Genomic DNA, 22,440 nt, shown 5'->3' on the forward strand with positions numbered 1-22,440 from the left:
AGGATATCATAAAGAGGGGACACGATATTGGGGCAGTCGAAAAAAAGGTGCTCGGGGTACCCTATCTAATCCACACTCACAAAGATCTCGGACTCTAATTTTTGCAAGAAAAACTGGGGAGCAAACATGGCCAAGTCTAAGACGGATAATAGCTGAGACAAAGAAAATATTTAATGTGTTCTTAGTTGCATTCGTCTTAGAATAACGCGGAGTCTTGGGAGATCGCCAGAGTGCTAATTATACAAGTAATTTGGGAGTCTCACTAAGTGATCTCAATATAATCTTATCTCATTTGTCAGGCTCTGTCAAAATGTATGCGGGAAGTCAGAAGCACTTATAATAATCATGTAGTGTATTGTGTGAAATTTTGTTGTACTAATTCTTTCTTTTTTCCTACCTAAACTGATGGTCTTGAGATACCATTTCAGACCTAACGACGTTGCTAAGAGTAGCCCCAGCAAGAGTAGTGCTTCGCAGAATCTATCACCAGATCGGAAGCGCGAACCACTGAGAAGATCCGGCGAGAAACTCAGTGGGCTGTGTCTATGGGGTAATTTACTCGCCGAGCCCTTCGTCGCAAGCGACGGGTTCGACGAGAACTATGACTTACTCATTAAATTATTTTTGTGGCATATTGTTGGAATTGATTAAAGTCTCATTAATATGTAAATGCTCGAACAAGCTCGCCATTACCGAACCCGTTGACGCCATAAACTAAATTTTATCATGCCACTTGAGGCATGAGGCTAATTGACGTTCTAATTTAAAAAAATCTGTACTACCCTCAAGAATGCTCAGTTGAATAATCAAACTTAGTATCTTCTTCTATCTTATATTAACCAGTAACCACTTAAAACCAAATGGACTGTGAGCTCGTCCACATATATAGGCAAAAAAAAATATCTTCATAAAATATTCCAGTAAAATTTCACGTTCTCCTAAAAAGCAATTTAAGAGGATCATGAAGCAACAGAACTACAGAAACTATATTGGTTCTAGTAGATAAAAATATTACCAAGAGAATACAAAGGATATGATATTGTTTTGATCGATACATTGAGTGACGGACGAAGCGAGGTCGCGCTACGTTTTGACGTGTCCACTTACAGTGACAAATTATGTAACGTAGCTGACTGGATATATTACGAGTACGCGACGATAAGTGATCCATTAAGAATTTTAGTAATGGCGTTAGTGAGGCTCGTGCAGAAGTCACTAAAAAACCGTAACCTATTCCTTAAATTTAATAAAATTTTTAGTGTCAGTCTAATATAGTGCAACTTCATCATAAAAAAGGGTGTTTTTTTAATTTTTTTATTGCTTAGATGGTCATCCAGCTCATATAGCAAACAGTCCACCTGCTGTTAAGTGGTTTCTGGAGCTCATAGACATCTACGACGTAAATGCGTCATCCACCTTGAGATACGAGTTCTAAGGTCTCAGTATAGTTACAACGGCTGCTCCGCCCTTCAAACCGCTGCTTCACATCAGAAATAGGCAGGGTGGTGGTACCTACCCGCGCGGACTCACAAGAGGTCCTACCACCAGTAAAAAAGTGTTTAATTGCAGAATGAGCAGGAGCATTCTCTAAATATTATACTTAGCTTATGTCATGAAGCAGTTGCGTTGCGACTTTATAGATGTCTCCAGTAAGAGCAGAAAAACATTATAAACTGATGTTTAACATCACATTGATGAAGTATGTCAAACACAGTCACTCTTTTTACCAAACCGTAATATTTTACGCTTTTCTGAGTATTGCTTATGGATAACAATTGTTATCGACAGACTTGGATCAGGGGTTAAATTGAGTAAATTTGTGAAAATGAAAAATGATATTCTTCTGTTTGTTTTTTTCATTAATATTGTGGCTATATTTCAGACGCGTGTTCTCACGACCTACTCCCAAGATGAATGAAGTATGTACCTAGCATCGTGTCATAAAAATCCAGCCTATAGAAGTAACAGAACTTCACAATCGCTGCTGGATACGTTGTACCGTAATTTCGATTCAATAGATTCACAATGTACACGGCTCTTAGTAATCACGGTGAAAGTAAAGGAAAAATACTCGTATGATCAGTCCATGAAGTTCTTATATTGATTTCTTCGTCTGAACATAAATTCTGACGATATGTACTTAGTCTGGCCATAAATACTGTTACAATTAAAAATAAACAAAATATTACATTTGAATTAGGAACCTGTCATTTTTATATGATTGCTCATTGTGTTTTCTCATTTTGGCGCCAATACATTGTACAATATTTTGCGATATTAAAATGGAGTGGGGTGACAAAGAGAACCGAATCGCTGTGATTGCATTACACAAAGTAGGTATGGAGCCAAATGCAATTTTTAAAACTCCATACGCTTGGTATTAGTAAAATGTTTGGGTACCGGGCTATTAATAGGTGCAATGAAACCTCCTCTGTTTGTGACAGAAAAAGATCTGGCCGTCCACGTAGTGTTCGTACGAAAAAGGTGGTCAAAGCAGTAAGGGAAAGAATTCGAAGAAACCCTGTCCGAAAGCAAAAGATTTTATCTCGGGAGATGAAGATAGCACCTAGAACCATGTCGCGTATTTTAAAAGATGACTTAGGACTTGCAGCCTATAAGAGACGTACTGGTCATTTCTTAACTGATAATTTAAAAGAGAATAGGGTGGTAAAATCGAAACAACTAGCTAGAAGCGGTACGCAAAGGAAGGTCATAGAAAGTTTTTGTTTACGGATGAGAAATTTTTTACAATTGAGTAACATTTTAACAAACAAAATGACCGTATTTATGCTCAAAGCTCTAAGGAAGCTTCCCAATTAGTCGACAGAGTGCAACGTGGGCACTATCCGACTTCAGTGATGGTTTGGTGGGGTATTAGCTATGAAGGAGTAACTGAACCATACTTTTGTGAAAAAGGTATCAAAACATCGGCACAAGTGTATCAAGATACCATTCTTGAGAAGGTAGTGAAGGCCCTTAACAACACCATGTTCAATAATCAAGAATGGTCCTTCCAGCAAGACTCGGCGCCAGGTCATAAAGCTAGGTTTACGCAGTCTTGGTGGGAAACGAACGTTTCGGACTTCATCAGAGCTGAAGACTGGCCGTCGTCTAGTCCCGATCTTAATCCGCTAGATTATGATTTATGGTCAGTTTTAGAGAGTACGGCTTGCTCTAAACGCCATGATAATTTGGAGTCCCTAAAACAATCCGTACGATTGCCAGTGAAAAATTTTCCCATGGAAGGAGTGCGTGCTTCTATTGATAACTGGCCTCAACGTTTAAAGGACTGTATTGCAGCCAATGGAGACCACTTCGAATAAGCTTTTTATACTTTAAATTGTTTTATATTTATGCATTAAATTAATACACTGTAAAAGTAATAAATGTTATTTGCAATAGAATTTTTTTCCTTTGTAACAGTATTTATGGCCAGACTAAGTATTTTGACGAATTGCTGCACGAGTCTATCAAGCTTTCCGGTTTGTTTAGCGGCCTTTATTTTATAAGACTACGACCTCATATCTCAAGATGGGAGGTGGCCGTCACTTTAATATGTCTATGGGCTCCGGTACCAGATAACAGCAGGTCGACATGCATTTCTTCGTTCATTTATGCAAAATAAAATACCCATATTACGAGTATGTATACTCTTCTTCTTTTTCTCCACCTTATCCCACTATGTGGGGTCGGCACAGCTAATTTTTCTCTTCCATTCTCTTCTATCAGCCGTCATCTCAACACTCACTCCTCTCTCTCTCATATCGTCATTCACACACTCCATCCATGTCTTCTTCGGTCGACCTCTTCCCCCTCTACCTTGCACTACCATTTCCATACATCTCCTAGTCACATGCATCTTCTCTCTACGTATCACATGTCCATACCACGCTAACCGTCTGCTCCTTAATTTGTTGTTTACCGGGGCCACTTTCAAACTTCCTCTGATATACTCATTCTCTGTGTGTATTAAATATTAATTTATTTGTTAATAACGCCTTTTATGTATATACGCTGATCATTAAAATACAATACTCATTAAACCGCTCATATTCGATAATAGTGATGTGTAAAATGTTCGGTCGATTTTTATCGATGGAAGTTTTTCAGTCTTAGTTTTTTTAAGGCGGTATTTTTGTATGGAAGATTTAACACGGTATATGGCGAGTGAAGAATTCACAAAGGTATGATGAGCTCGTCCACCCATCTAAGCAAATAAAAATAAAAAATAAAAAAAAAGTAATGCGTATTATCAATGGGTGAGTTGTTATTCTGTTAGCATTGTACCAGTATATTAGGATCGCCAACCGACATTAAGTGGTCGTAGGGTGTATTGCGACTCCGGAAGGGTAGGTAGTACCGTTCTAGATTTATAGATTGCAGTAATGACTTCAGACCTGCCAGACCGTTAACTCGACTCAAAATTTAACTTTAATAAAAATAAAACTAATAATAATCTTTATTATAAAACAGAATTAAAATAAATAAAAAATATATGTCCGAATATTCATAAGGCTAAAATCATGAAATTATCGTGTTGTCATCGATCGATACGTGTATAAATCTTTGAAGTTAATTGGATGTTTTGAATTTTGTAGAAAATTAGGTTGAATCATTTCGTTGCCTAGACGGATAGATTATTAGACGGATGAAGACAGATCAAGCTGATAAAAGCATGTTAAAAACAACTTCGACTTATTTAAGCTACCGCTACCTTTGTTAGCCTGTTAATGTTTTATTTTGGTCTGGTTCTCTGTTTAACTAACTCAGCAGTTTCTATTAAGAATTAAAAGGATTCTGGCAAACAGGAGTACCTATTCTACTCTGTGGAAGATTTTTAAGTGATTGTTTCGCAGCAGAAATAAATTTGATGGTGAAACTTAGTCTTGCGAACTCACAATAGGTCGCATCACTAGTAAACGAATTGAAATAACAATAAACTATGAATCTTTACAAACAAAATTTGAAATATTTGAAACTATCGATAAAATCTCTTTCGCACCTCTACGAGCGTATTAGTCGTCTCGTAAAGAATGTGTTCAATGAATACAGCTTTTACGATACTTTTACGAACACCAAATTAAAATAATTTATCATAAAGTAAATCAGTTGCTAATTAAAAATAACGCTGTTCGTAAATTAATATATGGTAAAGCCAATGATAATATTCTGTAATAAAAGTATTTATTTATTTAATATATTATATTTTGTACACACAGCTTTTAGAAGAAACACGACAATAAGAAACAGAGTACAAGGGCACAACTTATTTCATGTTGAAATCTCTTCCAGTAGGCCCGCAGAAGGAAAGAAGAATTAGGAACACAAACCTAGTGCATACAGTAAACATTACACATAATAATATAAACATATTACAAGATACAAAACAATTTTTGATATCCACCAAAAGTTTTCTGTGATAACTTGTAAATTTTTTCAGTGCCTTTGTACGCAGACCAATGTACCACCTACCGACCCACCTGATGGTGAGTGGTTACTCTAGCCCATGGACGTCAGCAATGGCAAAAACTTAGAGGAACATTCAATATCAGAGAATATTTTCCTTTTTGAATACTATGGTTTTCGGCGATATTTTGGATAGATTGATTTCAAAAAAACTATCCTATTTAACTATGTATGACATTATAATGGAATAACCGCCACCGGAGTAGAGTTCATCCATACTACCTGGAGCCACTGCGGTCATCCACAGTGCGTTTCCAGAGATCTTTTCTGCCACGTACCATCCGGCTATGGAATGAGCTCCCCTCCACGGTGTTTCCCGAGCGCTATGACATGTCTTTCTTCAAACGAGGCTTGTGGAGAGTATTAAGCAGTAGGCAGCGGCTTGGCTCTGCCCCTGGCATTTCTAATGTCCATGGGCGACGGTAACCACTCACCATCAGGTGGGCCGTATGCTCGTCTGCCCACAAGGGCAATAAAAAAAAAAAAGAATAACGTAAATTTTATGCAAACTCTTACTGTATTCTTACTTCGGAACATTCGAATTACGATATTATTGCGTACTTTCAAAATTTCTCTGTTGAATGAGACGTGTTTCTTCTACGTAACAAAGTACTATATACAAATATTACGCTACTCTCTATTTCGAAGTTATGTGAAAATTGTTATGCCTCTTTCTTTAGACGTAAGAATTTATGAAACAGCGAAAACTTTCATGGAACACACGGGGATGCATTCAGGCCTATTGGAAAATTTAGAAAGATTACAATGCTAAAATATTTGCCTATCTTTCAAATATGGAGACGTTTTTTGAAACTGGAGAGGCCTCGGGACCACTAGTAATCCCTCTTTTATTAAAAAAAAGGTTAACGACAAGAAGAACTTCCACCGGGGTGCAAGCGGGTGATATTGCTCGCTAGACCGACGGTCCGAAAGTTGTTGTTCGAAACTTGCATATATGTAAGCTTATCCTGAAAATATCGTAAGTGATATTCAGGCATCTGTCAAATACCTTGTATTGTGTGATGGCTACCCGCCATACAAACACCAGCCAACAATCTTCTCGAAGGTACTTTTGAAGTCGTTGTGGCCTAAAGGATTAGACGTCCGGTGCATTCGTGTTGAGCGATGCAACGGTGTTCGAATCCCAGGCGGGTACCAATTTTTGTAATGAAATACGTACTCAACAAATGTTCACGATTCACTTCCACGCTGAAGGAATAGCCTCGTGTAATAAAAATCAAACCCGCAAAGTTACAATTTGCGTAATTACTGGTGGTAGGACCTCTTGTGAGTCCGCGCGGGTAGGTACCACCGCCCTGCCTATTTCTGCCGTGAAGCAGTAATGCGTTTCGGTTTGAAGGGTGGGGCAGCCTTTGTAACTATACTTAAGACCTTAGAACTTATATCTCAAGGTGGGTGGCGGCATTTACGTTATAAATGTATATGGGCTCCAGTAACCACTTAACACCAGGTGGGCTGTGAGCTCATCCACCCATGTAAGCAATAAAAAAAAATGACGGTAGGCAGCGGCTTGGCTCTGTCCCTGGGATTGCTGACGTCCATGAGCGATGGTGACCACTTACCATCAGGTGGGCCGTACGATCGTTTGCCTACAAAGGCAAAAAATATATATATGTCGCATCCGGGTCAATAGTTCGGAATATCAACGATACACAAACGTCAAAGTGACAGAATGGCCGTGTCGTGGTTGACGACTTTTAGTAATATTAAGACGGTGGTTTTGATTATTATTTTAAATGATGAAATGTTGTTTTGATAAATATCACAAAATGAAGGGTAGACTCCGTAACGCCAGTTATAAAATGGCGGTACGTGGACAGAGTCGTAGCATTCGTGTCAGACAGTGATTCCGTCCGTTTCAGTCAGTCAGTCAGTCAGTCGGTCTGTCGGTATGTGCAACGAAACTGTCGGTTTATCCTGTCATTGTGAAAGTTGTGTGTGTTGAGTTTCAATAATTATTATTCAAAAGGTTTTATTGACTTTTTATAAACTGAGTTCAATCAAATACGAGTGATGACGAAACTACCGCTTAGCCTACCCTGGCGCGCTGCCGACGACATCAGAAGTGAGATCAGGACTCTACTCTCACTGGCGTGACGTGTTTGAACATGTTCGAAGTACAGCAAAAAAAAAACATGATGCAGATCAGAATACTAGTAGTGGTACGCCACAAGAGCGTGAATGCAGCATACGTAAGTCGTGTAATAACGTCTCTATTACCTCGATGGAAGATCTGAGCCACGAAGAAATCGTCACATCTTACGTTCATGTTGCCCAGTTGACTCTCGATTTATCACATGGCATTTACTAGCGGAAATACGACACGTAACAAGCTGTTGCAAGAAATTAAGGCAAGTGCAAGTCTCAAGTGAAACTTCGATCGCAATAATGGATCTGTCATGACGAGTGGGTAGTTCCGACACGAATAGTTTTTAAGCCAATGACTACTGCTAGAGTTACATGGCACTAGTGCAGTAAACCAAGATATGAGACGGTGAATTGTCGCTGAAACTTTAGAATCTACTAGATTCAATACCAATAACACTACACGTTCGATGACTTCGGGCTCCAGCAAGCAAACAAGAAAGCAAGCAAGTTTCCGTGGGGAAGAAAAATTGACACATACACAATAAAATGGCGGTACGTGGACAGAGTCGTAGCATTCGTGTCAGACAGTGATTCCGTCCGTTTCAGTCAGTCAGTCAGTCAGTCGGTCTGTCGGTATGTGCAACGAAACTGTCGGTTTATCCTGTCATTGTGAAAGTTGTGTGTGTTGAGTTTCAATAATTATTATTCAAAAGGTTTTATTGACTTTTTATAAACTGAGTTCAATCAAATACGAGTGATGACGGAAGCTACCGCTCAGCCATCCCTGGTGCCGCCGACGACATATATAATAACGACAAATAATTTACTAGAATGATAGTTTCATATACATTAAAGTATCTCGGAAAATTTAGTCCCCACTAAACAATTTCCAAACTCCGACCCTGCTTCTCTACTTATCACTTCATTATCACGTACTCCCGTCAAACGCATCGATTCAACATTTCAGACCATGACTTACAAGTGAGCTGTTGACAAGAAAACACAAAAAGTTATCTACGTAAATAAAAATCGAACAGATTTCCAAGTTTAAAAGATTGAAACAAGATTAATATCGTACAAAATGAAAATCTTATACATTATATTGCTGTTTGTTTGTACTGTCGAGGGAACTCTTGACGAAGAAAAAGGAGAAGTCGAAGCAAGAGGAAAAGCAAAATACGCCTTATTGAGTGAGTCTTGACGATTGGTTTTAATTGTGGTAATCATGGAGACGAGGCGAAACTCATCCGATATAAGCCATTTCGACGAAAGAAAACGGAATCGTCGTAACTTGAAAAATGGAACTTTACACCAGAGCCATAAAACTATTTCAAAAATTAATATGTAACTCATATTATAATTATAGAAATAGAAAGTTGAGAATTGGTATATAATTTATATATACATACATATAATCTAAAGCCTATTAGATTATAAAATATGTATTATTGAATTTGAAATAATTTTATGACTTGTGTAAAATTGGGTTTTTAAAATGATGACAATTACGCTTTCTTCCGTCGATATATACATACATACATATGTGCTATATACATAGTCATATATACATATACACATAAATATACTTACATACATAAATAATGTGTATATGTGTAGTTCTTAGATAGAGTTTTAATATTGATAATTTTTATTCGTTACTAGCTGACCCGGCAGACTTCGTAGTGCCTCAATCGATAAATAAAAGACCTAAACTATTTTATAAAATAAACTTAAAACAAACAAAAGGAATCCGACCGACGGGGGACACATCAAATGAAAAACAAAATTGTTATTTTTATTTAATTCCGAGCTTTTTCATATTTATCTACCTTTTAAACCTTCTCTGGACTTCCACAAATAATTCAAGACCAAAATTAGCCAAATCGGTCCAGCCGTTCTCGAGTTTTAGCGAGACTAACGAACAGCAATTCATTTTTATATATATAGATTCGTTATAAAGCAAGAGTTAAGGGACTTACTCGTAGTTACTTACTCTTTACAAAACCCCGCATGAATTGAAACACAAAAGGCGTATTCCTTTCCGAAACGGTTACGAGACATTTTTAATTTATACGATTTTTCTGAATGGTCCTTTCAGCGAAACCGGGTATTACATGAAAGTACCCGGTTCGGTTAAATCCCGGCCGGTTTAAAACGAGCGTCCTGTTTTCGACGCGCTTGAGGGCTTTTTATCTGGAATGCACTTAAAAGGCGCGGACGTTGAGAGAAGCATAAAATTAACGTTTTGAAACATTTATTTATTTGAGAATGTGGAAATGAGATGAAATTAAGGGGAGCCGTTAAATGTTTTAAGATCAAAGAAGTTTATGTTTAATTTAAGTTTCGTTCGGAGTTGTAAAGGATTGTTAAATGTTTAATTAGTCTGTAATTTTTAATTGCTTTTACGTGGCTTGGAGAGGGAAGCGAATCTTCTTATGTTTATTCGCGTGACGAAGTTGTTTGATTCGAATATTAGGCTTTTTATAGGCAGCATTTTTTACTGGTGGTAGGACCTCTTGTAAGTCCGCACGGGTAGGTACCACCGCCCTGTCTATTTCTGCCGTGAAGCAGTAATGCATTTCAGTTTGAAGGGCGCGGCAGCCGTTGTAACTATACTCAATCAAACTTATATCTCAAGGTGGGTGGCGCATTTACGTTGTAGATGTCCATGGGCTCCATAACCACTTAACACCAGGTAGGCTGTGAGCTCGTCCACTCATCTAAGAAATAAATAAAAAAAGCAGTTAAATCAAAGTTGTCCTAAGTGTCCACGCCATATGAATAAGTATAATAGTATCGTATCGAAGTATCGAAAAAGTATCAAAGAACATTCGTGAACCTTGAAAATATAGAGTTAATTGAAAAAAGATAATTCTTTTAAAAGTTTTTCAAAGGACCTCGTTTACATTTACGAAGAAAAAAATTCAATTACTTATTTCAATGATTAATTTTTTATTTGTATAATTTTTTCGCAGTTTTAGGCAAAGGGTTGCCATTAATTTGAGTGTGGTCCGCCATTTTGAATTAATTAATAAATTCATTACTAAGCAATTCCGAATCGTGAAATACGATAAATAGCTGAAAAGCTATGAGAAACATACGAATATAACTCATTTCTTATTGATAGCGAGTTTTTTTTACAAAAGCAATCCGTAAAAAATGTTTTTCTTTTGTTGCAGTCAACTTAGCAATAGTACTCGCCGCTAAAGTCGGATTATTCAAGATATGTTTGGGCATTGCCCTCGTATTGGGCACTATAAAGTTGCTGGTGTTTATGGCGTGGGCCCTAGCGATATTTAAATACGTGCCCGACCCGTACATCTATTACGAGACGAGTAAATACAGACCGAATCATAATCTGTTCGATTACAAATTTGGACAAAACGATCATTTTAAATACGGATATTTAGATCGGTTTGAGAATCACGTTGACCGACCTAGTAGCATGTTGGAAACGGTTTTGAGCTATTTTAGGCATCAGTGAAGTTCGGTAGGTTCCTAATTAATATATTAATTGTAAATGTACTTTAATATTTTTTTTGGTCTAAGCTCTCCTTGGGATTAAATAGATAAGGATTTTTTTTTTTATGTTACTTAATTGTAAGTAACCATTGATAGGACTGTTGGCTAGTTTGTCTAGCACGAAAAATATAAATTCGCGTAATCTCAGAACTATGATGCTAATAAAGCGTCAATTTTCTCACTTTTAACTCCGATTAATGCTTAACATCGGAGGAGGCTAGCTCGTTTATCCATTTGTGTATTAAATAAATGTACTACAGAAAACAGCCGTCTGGCGTAGTGGTAACTGACATGGTCACTACACAAGGGGGTCGCGGGTTCGATTCGTTATCTGGTATCTGTAAAACAAGTTCTTTACGAACTTAGCACGGGACCAGTTAACGTGGCGTGATTTTTAAAAAAAAAAAGAAAAAGTAAGAAAAAAATAATTATTGAGATTGAAAGGTTAATAATTATTATTAACACTTAATATTTTCAGCATCTTTTCGTGTTTGTATCTATGAATTTGTTTGTTATCAATCGGTCATATTTTATATATAATTAACACATTGTATAATTTATTATTGCAATCATGGGAATCGCTGAATACTTTCTGATATAAACTACATTATGAGAAAGGCATATAATTTTCATGACTCAATTATATAAGATTTTTTTTTATTGCTTAGATACGAGCCCACCTTGTGTTAAATGGATACTGGAACCCATAGACATCTAACATCTAAGGACATGTGAGTCGACTATTATCAAAGCCGGCAATGTGACTTTTGGACAATTATTGGTAAACCAGAAAAACGAATTATTGACTTAGTCTTCCATTGACAGTCACAAAACTCTTCTGAACGACATCTTAGATAAATAACAGGTTAAGTATTAACCTTTATTTAATGCAGGTTTTGAACCGTATTCTTTGAAGGAGACGATTATATTCAAATCAATCTGTATTGACATATCAATAATTTTTTTTTGTCCAAATGCACAGATTGCCACCTTTGATAATAGACGACTCATGTGAACTCCTATTTATGTTTTCTAAATCAAATGTTATATTAAATTTCATTCTTATTTCGTCCGCAGTTCATTTCTTCTACGTGGCGGCAACGAAGCTATTCGTTTTGAAGGTGGTCTACGGGATATTGTTTTACGTTTTGCTATCAAAACTATGGCACTTCGGACTTTGGTTCATACACTATTTGAAAGAGAAGAAACATCATCATGTCGAGTACATTGAGCATGACCACGAGCCGTTTCATGGGCATTACGACCATGGACCGAGCCAATACGACCCTGTACCGTATGCTTACGATAAATACGCCGTTGTCAATTCTGGGTACACCAAAACGAATGGACACGAAAAATACGGTTCGTTGGGTATTTACAAGAACGGTGTCTATGATTCTGATGGATCTTACTCTGTTAAAAGTCGATGAAAAATAATTAATTTCCTTAATTTATTTAATTTATTTGTACCTTAATAATTTGTGATAGTTATAATTTAAGTTCACAGAATAGTGTTAACGAATCAACGTCGCGTCATACATTGATGGCTGTGATTGGCCAATGATGACGTCATATCGCACGAACCAATCACAGATCAGGAAACGCAATAGTAGCACCAATTGTCAAAATAAAAAATTATGACACGAAGAAAAAAGATGGACGCGCATGTCAATTCTATTTTGTAAAATATATAAATATAATATAATGAGTATTTGAAGAAGTAAACGCATTTATTCACGTTCTTGGCCACCTCAAGATACCTCTAAGAAATAGACGCAATAAAGAGCATGTTTTGAATATATATACAATTTTTTCTTTACCTATTCGCTGGTAGCCTAAGAGGCTATTCTAGCTAGGTGCGGACGGTTAAGTGAGCTCACGAGCTCAACCTTTTAATGTCTATGAGCTAAAGTAACCACTGTAATAAATTAATGAAAGAATAATTAGAACTTATATCCCAAATTGGGTGGCGCATTTACGTTGTAGATGTCTATGGGCTCTAGTAACCACTTAACATCAGGTGGGCTGGGAGCTCGTCCACCCATCTAATACATAAAAAAAAAGATGCGTGGTGTCGTGGGACACCGAATAAGAACTAAGTTTCTTATTATAAAATTATTAATTTTAAGTTCTATTCGAGGTATAAAGAAAATAAAACTGGAGGTTTCGCAACAACCCACGGTCATTCGGTAAAGTGCGAACTTATTGTGGTACACTTCATTCACGGTTGTTTGCATAAGAGTTAGTGTATTGCGCAAACGAACGCTCTGAGATCGTTGTCAATGTATGATAAAAAAATATGTTATTTTTTGTACGTTATTACAAAGTTGTCTTACACTGTGTGCATTACTAATAAAAATCTTACGTTACGGACGTTTTTTCCCGGTTAGGGTACCCCTCCGCATCGTCCCATAAGCAACTTCGTTCCAAAAATAATATTATAATTTATTTGGAAATGTTGAAGCACCTTAATGGGGTTAAACCGGGAAAAGGATTATCGGCACTATAGCAACTATTTCGATACGAATGCGTAGCTATTATATATACAATGGTAGATGTAAAATCCATTCTGGATAGGATTTGTCTAATACCCATTCACTAAGAGGCCTTATATCATAAATACAGAATCTAGGTATATAGGTTGTAAGTCTATCAGAGGATTACCTATTCTTGGGAATCTTGTGATATTTCGATTTTGTGAAAAGAAATGTAGTATCTAGTCTCCATGCTATTTATTATTATTATTATCATATTATCCTTACAAATATTGGAGGTCGAAGCATTTGACACTCTGACTAGTTATTATTAAATGAGTCCGGGATGAGACCAATTATTGTGCATGCTAGAAAGGCCCCTTGTGCCATTAGGAAAAAAATTATGCTATTTTAATATTATAATGTAAATATTTGCTCGTGAATCATTGCAGGCGTCAGTAGGTATGCTTATTAAATCCTTACGAAATAAGATTTAAGGTTTTAGGCGATATTTATATTAATACTAATATGAAATAGATGAGTTAATGTTGCCATATATAATTATTTTTGTGTTTATCGACCAACAGCCGAGTACCGGGCACCCCCGCACCCGGCACCCGACAGCCCCTACGGGAGATGAACGGGAGCTTCGCGCCCGTGCCGCCCACTCCGCCTTCTTCGCTGTGAAGCCGAAGAGGGATCCCACTCCCTTTCGCGCTCCTCAGCCTCACGGAACGCCATGACCAGGTCGCAAAACCTGGTCATGGCCTCCCAAGAATTCTGGTCCTCTAGTATGCGGGCGATGACAGCCCGCAAGGAGAGGTCTCTCCCCAGCACCGCGATGAGGTCTCGCCGCGAGCGCTCCCAACGCGGGCACGCTTCGAGTGCGTGCTGAGCGTCATCGTCCGGATGCCCGCACTGGTGGCAACCCGGATGTGGCTCTCTCCTGCAGACCTTCCACAGGTACCTCCCGAAGCAACCATGCCCCGAGAGGACCTGCGTTAAGTGGAAGGAGAGCACGCCGTGTCGTCTATCTGACCATGCCTCCAGCACGGGCACCAGGGCCTCGAGGGTGCGTCGGCGAGTGACTGAAGTTTGGCCAAGCTCCTCCAGCAACCGCTCCCTCCACTTGGCGTACGCCAGATGACGCGCAGCACGCCTCCACCGACCGACAGCCGACGGGCCGGGCGTCTGTCCCCGACTCAGGGACTGTGTTCTGCGCCGGTATACCGCAGCTGCTACCTCAGCCTCGAGATCCCAAGGAAGGGAACCGGCGAGGGCGCAGGCGACCTCCCGGGAGATCGTACGGTACCCCCTGATGACTCTCACCGCGAGCACCCGCTGCGCTCGTAGCAGCAAAGCTGCATTGCGCGCAGAGAGTGCGGGCAACCACACGGGAGCGCCGTACAAAGCCATACTGCGCACGACCCCCAGGTACAGACGCCGGACGCCGGCGCTGCAACCACCGACGTTGGGGAGAAGACGGGCTAGTGCGCCCGCCATCCCCAGCAGCTTCGGGACTAACTCACCAAAGTGGTGGTCGAAGCGCCATCGACTGTCCAGCACAAGGCCCAAATATTTGAGCTTCGGCTGGACAGCGATCGATACTCCGCCGACTATGAGATTCGCTCCCGGAGGAGGTCCCCTCCGGACTGGGTGAAAGCACACCGCTTCGGACTTGCGGAGGGCCACCTCAAGACCTAATCTCCGAATGCGACTAACGACGGTGGAGACCGCCGCCGTCGCAAGGATCGCTGCGGCTCTGTACTCAGCTCCGCGGGCCGTCACCAGCGTGTCGTCGGCATAGCACACTACGTCGACGCCACGCAGGCTAGCACCGCGCAGGACCCAGTCGAAACCGATGTCCCACAGGAGTGGTCCCAGTACCGACCCTTGCGGGACCCCGCACGACACCGCTTTCCGTCCCCACCCCCTCCTCTCGGGGAAGACTACATTTCGCCCTGAAAGGTAATCCTCTATCAGGGTGCGGAGACTAGGGGGGACGCGGTGAAACCGGAGCGATTCCACGATCGTGCTCCAAGGGATCGTGTTGAAGGCGTTGGCGATATCAATCGACACAGCCAACAACACGCCCCCCTCGGAGCACGCACGATCGGAGAGGTGGCGGACGCGCAAGACCACGTCCATGGTGGAGCGACCTCTCCGGAAACCATATTGGTTAGGAGCCAGGTCAGGCCCAACGCTTTCGAGGTGCTGGACGAGGCGACTGGCGACGATGCGCTCGAGGAGCTTACCAGCCTCGTCCAGCACGACGATTGGGCGGTACCCGCTTGGCTCGTCACGTGGCCGGCCTTCCTTAGGAATAAGGACAAGCCGACCAGTCTTCCATGGCTCTGGGAACCTGCCCTCACGGAGGCACCTGCTGAATAGCCCTTGGAGGGCAGGCCCCAAGCCGTCACCTGTCAAGGCGAGCGCCCACGCTTGGGACGAGATCCCATCGGGACCGGGTGCCGTGCGCTTAGCCCGCATCCTCTGCACAGCCAAATCCAACTCTACCTGGGAGACGTCCTCAAGCTCTTCGCTATCAGCAATCCGCGCCATTGTCATCACAGGGGGGACGAAGGCCGTCCCGGATAAATCGGGAAACAGACCCCCGACTACCCGCTGCAATGTTTCCGGCGGCAGGGTGCTGGTTGCGGGAGGAGCCCAACGGCGAAGCGCATTACGCGCCAGCCTGTAGGGCCGCCCCCACGGGTCACGGTCCAGCGAGGCCAGTAGGTCGTTCCAGGCGGCCTCCTTCGCCTCCCCGATAGCCAAGCGCAGGGTTCTTATCGCCGTCCTGTACACTTCGTACAGGCGGTCCTCCTCGTCGGGGTCCCGGCGCGTTCTTCGTCGTCGATATCGCTGGTATGTGCGACGACTAATATCGCATAGCCGGCGCTGGCTGGCGATCTCCTCGGTCCACCAATGAACTTGGCGCTTAGGAGCGAGAGCTCTCACGCGAGGCATAGCAGCGTCACACACCCGTGACATTGCCTCGCGCAGACGCTCCACCCCCTCGCACACGTCTGCTGGCTCGCCAAGCGAGTCAAGACGCCACGCCTGCACTATGGCCGCCTCACGCAACCGCTCGATGTTGAGACGCTTCTGGGCCCAACGAAGACCCCTAGCGCTGCCACTGATGGGCAAGGAAAAGCCCCGAACAGAACCCACCGGGGTCGCGGCGACACTGAATCGGATGTAACGGTGGTCGGAGAGGGTCTCCTCGCCAACCATCACCGCCCAACCGCGTACGCGATATGCGACGTCAGGCGTGGCGAATGTAACGTCCACCACGGACCCGCCCAAACGTCGCACGCATGTGAGTTCCGTACCGCGATTGAGGATGAGGAGACCGCTTCCGACCAGCCACTCCTCCACCGCTCTACCTCTGGGGCACGTCCTAGAGGAACCCCAAGACAATGACTTGGCATTTAGGTCACCTAGAACGAGAATCCGTCGGAAGTGCGACCTTCCAACGACGCGGCTGAGCTCGCTGAGGAAAACCTCAAACTCGGCGAGCGTCCTGTTTGGGGAAAAGTACACTCCCAACACGAATATCTCGGCCCAGAGGACGGCAACGAAGCCGCGACCTCTTTCAACAACGGCAAACGTAGGCGGAGCACCCACACAACAACGCCGGATGATTGCCACTCGGCCCTCCAAATCGGCCGCCCAATCGGGGCTCGAAGGGACCCGATACGGCTCGGCGACCACCGCAAGATGGGTCAACCCCTCCGCCATGCTCTGGAACAAAAGGTCCTGAGCTCTGGCGCAATGGTTGAGATTCCCCTGCAGGAATCGAAGGACACCTGTCATAGCAGGACGCCATTCGATGTCTCCATAGCCGTACCGGGCTGCCTCCGTGCATTTTCAAGTGCAGCGGAAGTCCCTCTTCTAAGTCTCGGTCTCGGGGACTTGGCACAAGCCTTGCTCCCGGAGACATGGTCCGCCGGTCTGCCGGCAGCGGTACACACAGCGCAGTGTGGTGCAAGAGAGCAGCCGGCCGCTACGTGGCCGGTCTGGCCGCACCGATAACAATCCCGGCTGCGGTCGACCGACGAAGGACATCGGGCGCTCACGTGCCCTAGCTCATGGCATCGGAAGCACTGTAGCTTCTTAGCCTCTAACAAACAAGCGCGGAGCACGCTCCAACTAACCCTCAGTTTTGGAACGGCGAGAACCTTCATCGTGGCAACGACGGGCAACCGGACCAATACTTGACCCATCCCGCCTGGGCCAGACTTGATGTCTCCGATCTTCACCGCATCAGGAGCGCATTCGCCAATCCGGGCAAGCTCCGCGGTAAGTTCCTCCGGCATCAGGGAGTCGTCCAGTCCGCTGATGCGGATGGCTGCAGTCGTTACTGGCCTGGTCACTATGACCCCTTCTGCGGGCAGAACCTCACGAAGCTTTTGGGCCAGGAGATCGGCCTTGGCGCTCTGGTCTGCACCTTCCACTACCAGCACCTTAGACCCAGTCACTGCAGACCGGATGCGCTGGATGGGTATTCCAAGGGCCCCAGGATCTACCTTGGCCCTCGCTTCGGCGAGTACAGTGCGGTACGTGAGTCCTCTTTCCACGGCCTCTGGTTGCAGCTTGAGGACAACGGCCTGAGTGCGTGGAGGGCGCAGCTTCTTCTCTTTCCTCTTTACAGAAGACCGGTCTTTCCTTTCCGCTTCAGCGATAGCTGCCGCTGGAACCGTCCTCACTGCTTCCTCCCTCGGTCGAGCACCCCTACGGGTGACCGTTGACCAGCTCTCGATCATGGAAGCTGGAGCCGGGAGGAAGGTGTGCGTTTCGGATGAAGCCGCTTGCGCGGTGACACTTCTCTTGGGGCCACGCATCCTCTTTTTCGCCAATGTCATCGGTGGCACTGATGACGGTGCCGCATCCGGTGCAGCGTCAACGACGACAGGGGGATTAGACGATTTTTCCCGGCTCCTCTGCTTGTCCGCCGCTAGCGGTGGTCGCATTCGGGGCTCCGGTAGAAGCCGTGCCTCCAGCCCTTCAAAGCGAGCGTCGAGCATAGTGCCGACAGCTTGCATAATGCGCTGTAGGCGCAACTCCTCCTCTTCCTCCTTGGTGTTCGGGGCCGGGGTCGCAGTCGATGTGGGCAACGCTAGCACCTGCGAAACCCTCGCCAACTCCCTTCTAACTTCATCGAGCTTCTTACGCAGTTGCAGGATCTCCTGCTCCTGCTTGACGTTGACCGCTCGCAGTCTCTTAGCCTCTTCGGCTGCGGTGTAGCCCACAAGGTCCTCCGTGGCCTCCTTGACAGTGACTGCCAACTCCTTCAGTGCACGCACGTACGTGCCCTTCGGGCTGCTGGATTTGGCGGCGACCATCAGGGCCACCTCTGCACTTTGATGGAGCCTACGCTCGGCATCGGGCTTAGGGACAGACCCTTCAGCCGCTCTCCTCTTGTGGCGTGTGGTGCGCGCGCTCTCAGTGAGCTCCTTCTCCTCTTTTTGTGCCCTGAGGTACGCTTGCCTGGCAGCGGCCATGCCAACGTACTGCCCTGTGGTCGCAGGGCGTCCCCGTCCACGCTTTGACGGCGTGACTGCTCTGGGCTTCACACCTGTCGGATCCTGAGCCTCCGAGCCGGAGCTGCTACTCAGCCCGTCCGAGCTTATATTGAGCACCCTTTTCCGCCGTCGTCGTGTCGGCGACGAATGGGTCGACGACTGGGCCGAACCAACTGTGGCCATATCGTTGTCCGACACGACATCGGCTCTTAAGGAGCTTACTTCAGGGTCCTTCTCGGACATAATTTTCTTCTTTTGAACTCCGTCCTTCCCGGACCTGACGTCTAGGCAGTTTTTGCCCCCCCCAGAGTACGCGGGGCAGCGTGCGTCCGACGAGTCGGCCACACGGAGGGATTCTCCTCCCGCTGAGCGGGAGGTACCCTCCTGAGGTAATAACTTTTTTAAACTGGCCATTACATAAATTTTTTTTTTTTTTTTTAACCCGGGGTACGGTTCCCTGGGACACCCTAACGACTGGTCCCCCACCAGCCATTCATTCTCTCGCCGGGTGTCAGAGCTTAGAATTGGGTATGAGAGGGAAAGAAGATGAAAATAAAACCAAATAAAACAAAATAAAACCACAGGCGAAGAAGAATAGATAGGCGTGTAAAATAAAACAATGAACGGAAACAAAATAAGAGAAAGAGACAGGGTAAAACTTAAGATAAATAAAAATAACCAAGGGACAGTAAAAACAAAACAATAAAGTAACAAAGAAAAGGGAAACAAGTGGAGGCCCACGCATCTCCAGAAGAACCACCCTTCAGCAGGTGAAGGGGGAGGAGAGCGTGTAGCCCCCGGTGCTGGTTTTGGTCCGCGTCGCTCAATCTCTCCCGCCGTAACACAACGGGAGAGAAGGAGCGATGCCCCTGTGACTATTGCCCAGAGGCCCGTGATCCGCCACCTACGGACGCGCCCGGTCGAAGTCCAGCAACTCCCCCGCAGACGAGACCCACAGCACGCAGAGTGCGCACCGCAAGCCCGTCCACGACCGGGTATTTCAGCTTACCCTAGCGTGTGTAGGTGAGCTCACGGGGCTCAAACCGGAATTGTTGCTAACACTGGCCCTAGCAAGAGCAGTGCTTCGCAGAATCTACCACCGGATCGGAAACGCGACCCACTGAGAAGATTCGGCGAGAAACTCAGTGGGCTGTGTCTATGGGTTAATTCGCTCGTCGAGCCCTTCGTCGCAAGCGACGGGTTCGACGAGGACGGTGATCGGTGCCTGAGGTACCTAAAAGCACCGTTAATGGATCGGGAGGATTCGTAATTATGTGAATCACTAGTGATGTACATTTTGTACTGACTTTCAGATGAATTTAAATATTCATTGCATCGTAAATTGAGTTTTGATTTTAATTTTTTTTGTTGTCACGGGCAGAGAGGTCATAAATTCATTAGGTACGATGTGAGCAGAACCTATAAAACTCACAACGTGAATAACGCCCCCCCCCCCTTTGAGTAATGAGGTTGAAATCGGAACGCATAACCGTTTCACTGCAAAATAAGCGGGAAGGATTTACGCACGTGCGCTCCACTGTACTGGTATTTTCAGAGAAAATTATTGTACATTCTCTAGTGAATCTAATCGCCTAAATACTTACAGGTAGAAATGGCTTGCTGCTCTACGTCGGTTGGGTTACCGATTATTTATTTATTTATTTATTGCTTAGATGAGTGGACGAGCTCACAGCCCACCTGATGTTAAGTGGTTACTGGAGCCCATAGACATCTACAACGTAAATGCGCCACCCACCTTGATATATAAGTTCTAAGGTCTCAGTATAGTTACAACGGCTACCCGACCATTCAAACCGAAACGCATTACTGCTTCACGGCAGAAATGGGCAGGGTGGTGGTACCTACCCGTGCGGACTCACAAGAGGTCCTACCACCAGTAATTGATTGATTACCGTTGTGATTAGCGACTTTTTCAGATTTACCACATATATTCCAGTGCCAGTAATATTTTTTTCTAGAATATCATAAAGTTAAGTGAATAAGACAAATATCAATTATTGTAGGTTATCGGTTGAATTTAGTTTATAAGTCACGACTGATGAATCTAATGTACTTATAAAGTGTATTCTCCACGATAGACATTTGAAAGTTTGTGTGGAAAGAAGTGTTTAGGTTTATATATATTTACATTTATAATATGTATGTTTTTTTTTTTTTTTATGATTGAAGGATTACTGGTGGCCCGGAGGCCTTTCCAGTTTCACCAGGACAGGTGGGCGAGCAAAGGCTATGCCAGGAGGGGTGGGATTTGCTAACAGCTACCCGAGCGCCTCCGAAGGAGACCTAACAGCTCAAGAGCAGCTGCTTCGCGAATGAATCTACTACCGGATCGGAATCGCGACCCGCTGAGAAGATCCGGCGAGAAACTCAGCGAGCTGATTCATGGGTTAGGTTGCACGGCGAACTCTTTGTCGAGTTCGACGAGTACGGTTACCGAGGTCCCTAAGCCTGCTCCTAGAGCTGAAGGCGTCTAGTGCAAAGGTTATTGGATCTGAGGGATCCGTAAGGACGTGTCTAGGGCGTCGACGGTGACTGGCTCCTACATGATCAGGATTCGGGGAGTAGTCAGCGGCGGCTACGATAAGGCGATTATCATGACGCATAGCCTTATCGAAGTACCGTTCCGACGCTGACTTCATGTATTTCTGGATAGATTCGAGGCCCAGGTCGTCGTGTAGGTCAACGTTCCTCACGAACCACGGAGCTCCGACGGCTAACCTGCAAAAGCGGGATTGTAGAGATTGAAGGGTGTCTATGTGTGTGCGGGCCGCGTGAGCGAACACCACACTCGCGTAAGTCATGACGGGCCTTATGCAAGTTTTGTAAAGTGTCACCTTGTTCCGAAGGGACATTTTACTCCGCTTACAGATCATGGGGTAGAGTCTACCGAGAATAAACGCGGCACGGTCACGGACTGATTTTATATGCGGGCGGAATGTCATCGATGCATCCAGGGTAACGCCCAGGTACTTGACCTTCCTGGCCCAGGGTATGGATTGACTAAAGAGAGTAATCGGGGGTGTGAGATTCCTCCTCCTAATACGGGAGGAAATCCGTGTGGAGCTTCCCCTCTGAAATAGCACCGCAGTACTTTTCGCTGGGTTGATGTCTATGCGCCATTTTCGGAACCACTGTCCTAGGGCTAGGGCTGCGCTCTGAAGCTTCTTCGCGATTAGGGACTTGTTTCTACTGGAATAGTAAACAGTCGTGTCGTCGGCGAATAAAGCTAAATGGGTCGGCGGCGACCGGGGAATATCGTTAACGAATAAGCTAAATAGGAGGGGTGAGAGGACAGAGCCTTGCGGGACTCCAGCTGTGAG

At 44.2% G+C, this 22,440-nt stretch overlaps 2 protein-coding genes across 2 annotated transcripts; one reads left to right on the forward strand and one right to left on the reverse strand.

Annotated features, from left to right (window-relative positions):
- Nucleotides 1-8,564: 8,564 nt before the first annotated feature.
- Nucleotides 8,565-12,864, forward strand: LOC149503031 (uncharacterized). The gene is made up of 2 exons (XM_089727472.1): nt 8,565-8,765; nt 12,175-12,864. The coding sequence occupies exons 1-2, from the start codon at nt 8,657-8,659 to the stop codon at nt 12,525-12,527; spliced, it is 462 nt and encodes a 153-aa protein (XP_089583598.1). The 5' UTR covers nt 8,565-8,656; the 3' UTR covers nt 12,528-12,864.
- Nucleotides 12,865-17,386: 4,522 nt separating this feature from the next.
- On the reverse strand, nt 17,387-19,342 carry LOC149503032 (uncharacterized). Its single transcript, XM_089727514.1, has one exon. It carries the CDS (start codon nt 19,340-19,342, stop codon nt 17,387-17,389), a length of 1,956 nt encoding a protein of 651 aa, XP_089583640.1.
- Between the last annotated feature and the right edge of the window lie 3,098 nt (nt 19,343-22,440).

Source organism: Bombyx mandarina, chromosome 05 (genome assembly GCF_030267445.1).
Source record: "Bombyx mandarina strain Sakado chromosome 05, ASM3026744v2".
In the NCBI taxonomy this organism is placed as follows: domain Eukaryota; kingdom Metazoa; phylum Arthropoda; class Insecta; order Lepidoptera; family Bombycidae; genus Bombyx; species Bombyx mandarina.